This window comes from Priapulus caudatus, unplaced genomic scaffold, assembly GCF_000485595.1.
Source record: "Priapulus caudatus unplaced genomic scaffold, Priapulus_caudatus-5.0.1 Scaffold1402, whole genome shotgun sequence".
In the NCBI taxonomy this organism is placed as follows: Eukaryota; Metazoa; Priapulida; class Priapulimorpha; order Priapulimorphida; family Priapulidae; genus Priapulus; species Priapulus caudatus.
The window spans coordinates 18,413-22,599 of NW_014578463.1; the positions used below are offsets into that span (position 1 = coordinate 18,413).

Here is a 4,187-nt window from a genome sequence, read left to right on the forward strand (position 1 = left end):
GCTGTCGCGCACACGCTGTCACACACACGCTGTCACACACACACGCTGTCACACACACGCTGTCACACACACGCTGTCACGCACACGCTGTCACACACACGCTGTCACACGCACGCTGTCACACACACACGCTGTCACACACACGCTGTCACACACACGCTGTCACACACACGCTGTCACGCACACACACGCTGTCGCGCGCACGCTGTCACACGCACGCTATCACACGCACGCTGTCACACACATGCGCACGACGCGCTGCAACATACACGTATATATTATATATCTGACATATATATCGACATTATACATCTGTATAGGAGACAAGTGAAGATACTATCAAGGGGTTAATAGTGACAAATGTCAATTGTCAGTTGTCAAATGTCAATTGCCAAATGTCAATTGCCAAATGTCAATTGTCAAATGTCAAATGTCAATTTGTCTTTATTAACCCCTGATATATATATAGTCTGCCTATCATATCAATATATTTGTATAGGAGACAAGTGAAGATACTATCAATGGGTTAATAGTGACAAATGTCAATTGTCAGTTGTCAAATGTCAATTGTCAAATGTCAAATGTCAATTTGTCATTATTAACCCCTGATATATATATAGTCTGCTTATCATATCAATACATCTGTATAGGAGACAAGTATATATCTCCTATATTTCGTATAGATTCTATATATCTCATATATCTCATATGATCCTACATCTCATATAGATCCTATATATCTCCTATATATCTCGATCCTATATATCTCCTATAGATCTCTTATATATCTTTTGTATAGGAGACAAGTGAATTAAGATACTATATAGTCTGCCTATCATAACTTACTCAATTAATATATCTGTATAGGAGACAAGTGAAGATACTTTATAATCAGCCTATGATAATGTTGTGAACATATCTGTACAGTGTGATTGCATGTATGTATGTGTTAATGATACGACGCTGCAATGTTCTGTGTAGGAGAGAAGCGCGTACTTGCCGCTGGCAGAGTTTGGCAGTACGTTGTTCTTCCTCATCTCAGACCTGTGCAAGCTTAACAACATGTACAGATTCAGCCTGGCATCCTTCCTCAGGCTGTTTCAGAGGGCGCTGAAAGCAAGCCAGGTACGTTGGATGCTCGCTTGTTGGCTTAACATTGTCAGTTCCGCAGTACTGTTCTATATTACTATATTTATATTGTTATTCTGTAGTACAATTCTTTAGTACCATTCTGCTTTACTTTTACACTTAATTAGCATTATAGACTACTAGTCCTTAGTACTGCCATTAGCACATCTATACAATGTAAGGATATTATATATAACATTGTATCAGAAGAGAATGAACGAATGTTTTTATTGTGAAAAAAACGTTTTTTGTCGTAAAAAATAAATTGTTTTTATTAACCCCTGGCTGTATAGATACGCTGATACTACTACTCAGTCTCACAGTTTTCTCTGTAAGGATTCTGCAGCATTCGCATTCTATGTCTCATCACTGACATCACGTTGGCAGGACTCTGGCAACATGGAGACACGTATCAGCTCTCTCATCACCAGACTGCAGTACTTTGTCTACGAGTACATCAGCCGCTCCCTCTTCAAGTCCGACCGTCTCATGTTCGCGCTGCACATGGCCCACGGTCTATACCCGGACGAGTTCAAGGAAAACGTACGTGCCGAGGGGGTTGTGGGATCGTGTGCGGCTGGGCTAGCAGACGACGTGAGCGCAGCGTTCCCATAGCAACGGCGGGCTCTCTTACTTGAGGCAGAAGAGCAGGAATGCGAGTGGGTGGGCGTCGGTATGGCGGACAGTAATCGTTGTAAAAGGTGGGGTAAGTGTGGGCAGCGAAAACTGGACCCACATCGGGTAGAAAAGGCAGGGGTAAGTTAAACATTAGGTAAAAGGTGGGGGTAAATTAAACATTCGGTTAAAGGTGGGGTAAGTGTGGGCACAGAAAACTGGACCCACGTCGGGTAGAAAAGGCAGGGGTAAGTTAAACATTAGGTAAAAGGTGGGGTAAGTTAAACGTTAGGTTAAAGGCAGGGGTATTAAGTGTGGGCATGGAAACAGATGCCCACGTCAGGTGGCAAAAGCTGGGACAAGGTGTACGGGAAACAAAAACTATGCCATCGAGTGAAAACTTGTGCTTACGAGCGAATGCTTGGTGCTGGGTAGCACACGATTGCAGCCTTGTCTTGACCGTCGTCTAGCCTTAATCTTTTTTTTGCATGTAATGTTCAAAAAAATCAATCGGGCAAAAAGCATCAATGTTTTATTGTTGTAGCGCTTTCATCCGTGTATATTCGCACGCGATTTCGGACGATCGGTCAAGGTGCGCTGGCAAAGCTACGACAGTCCTCTTGATTTCACTGCGTTGGTTTTGCAGGAGTGGGAAGTGTTTGTCGGCTTGGCCGTGGCCGATGCAAAGTCGTTCACTACATTGGAGCCGCTGCCTAGTTGGATAGATGAGGGTAGGAACACTGCGGTGCATCAGTTGAGGGTGAGTGTATATAATTAACTCATTAAATAAGTTCATTCGGTTGGTAGATAATATAGCAATCTTGGTTAATTTGTACTCAACCGTGTTGATCAAAACGTACTGCTGAAATGCGTGACCGGTGAGTGTATAGATTGGTCAGATTTAGGTGCCTTATGTGATAGTTAATCGTGAATTTAATGAATGTGATCGGTAATCTTTTGCTATAAATAATGTTGACCCTGTCATAGCTATGAAGTGGAACTGAATGTATAAAGGAGCGCCGGTGCTGGTGCTACTGTTCCTACGTTGTTAGATTGATGTTATTGTTAATTGCTATTGCGTTGATATTCCTGTTTATTAGTTTTTGGTTGCTAGCTAATGCCCTTATATTGAGGTCAATATAACATCGTTATTGAACTTAGCCTTGCATTAGTTGTGCTTGGAGCGTAGAATTTCTGTAAAGGTGTTTCTACAGAATCGTTATGAATTGCCGTTTCTCTTGCAGACGACGTTCCCAAATCTGGCACAGGTCATTGACCTGGGAGACAGCGGTCTCTGGAAGCAGTTCTCGAAGAGCAGTCACTGTGAGCAGGAGATTCCTGAGCGCGTCGTCCAGAAGCTGACTGCCTTCCAGCAGGTGCTGCTGGTTCAGGCTCTCCGGCCTGACCGCCTACAGTCAGCCATGAACCTGTTCGGACAGAGAGTGCTGGGTACGTCCATCACGCTCCTAGGCCCTAATCTCAAAAATAATATCAAAAATATAATAATAAAGTTAATTGTGTAATATTGTAATCAGGAGTGTATAATAATATCGATCTAATATATATATATATGATATAATATAATGTTAAACAGAAATAAATATTATTATTCTAAGTCTAATGTATTGTGACATTTGCGTGACACTGCTTTAAGGATTTTTATGATTTTTTAGTCTTACAGTGTCGTAATTATTTGTGATGTTTCTAACAACGGGTTTTTGGTTTAATGGTGAAGGAACCTGTAGTGACCTTATGAAGGTCCAACACTGGATTATTTTTAGTTTGTCTATGGAATTAGGTTGAAATTGTTTGTCGTGGTTTGTCTTTCAATCTAGTGTAGAACTGTACTCGTTTTATCTATGGATCTATAGTGGATTTCTTCTTGGTTTGTGTATAGGTCCAGGAGGTAGGTTTTAGATTTTTCCGTAGTGCTCGAAATTATTTTGGGTTTATCGACAGTCGCAAACAAGCAGTCATGCACACACGCGAAACAACTGGATTTATTTACTTTCATCAGTTCTACTCAATCGATTGATAATCTCATGTCTCGATCCTCTTCATGGCAATATGAAAGCTATCTTAGTGGTTGGCTGTGTTCACTGGTTAAGCTTAGTAAGTATAGTGATCGTGGTTTAATTACTCGTTGGCTGTGTTCACTGGTTGAGCTTAGTAAGTAGTGATCGTGGTTTACTCGTTGGCTGTGTTCACTGGTTGAGCTTAGTAAGTATAGTGATCGTGGTTTACTCGTTGGCTGTGTTCACTGGTTGAGCTTAGTAAGTAGTGATCGTGGTTTAATTACTCGTTGGCTGTGTTCACTGTGTTGAGCTTAGTAAGTATAGTGATCGTGGTTTAATTACTCGTTGGCTGTGTTCACTGGTTGAGCTTAGTAAGTAGTGATCGTGGTTTAATTACTCGTTGGCTGTGTTCACTGGTTGAGCTTAGTA

General features: G+C 41.6%; 1 protein-coding gene across 1 annotated transcript in view; it reads left to right on the plus strand.

Annotated features, from left to right (window-relative positions):
* Nucleotides 1–4,187, plus strand: part of LOC106816517 (cytoplasmic dynein 2 heavy chain 1-like) — a 30,862-nt gene that overhangs the window by 16,443 nt on the left and 10,232 nt on the right. The window contains 5 exon segments of the mRNA XM_014821144.1: nucleotides 982–1,125; nucleotides 1,516–1,671; nucleotides 2,390–2,503; nucleotides 2,988–3,192; nucleotides 3,615–3,628. Of these exon segments, the coding sequence (XP_014676630.1) occupies nucleotides 982–1,125; nucleotides 1,516–1,671; nucleotides 2,390–2,503; nucleotides 2,988–3,192; nucleotides 3,615–3,628 (633 nt within the window).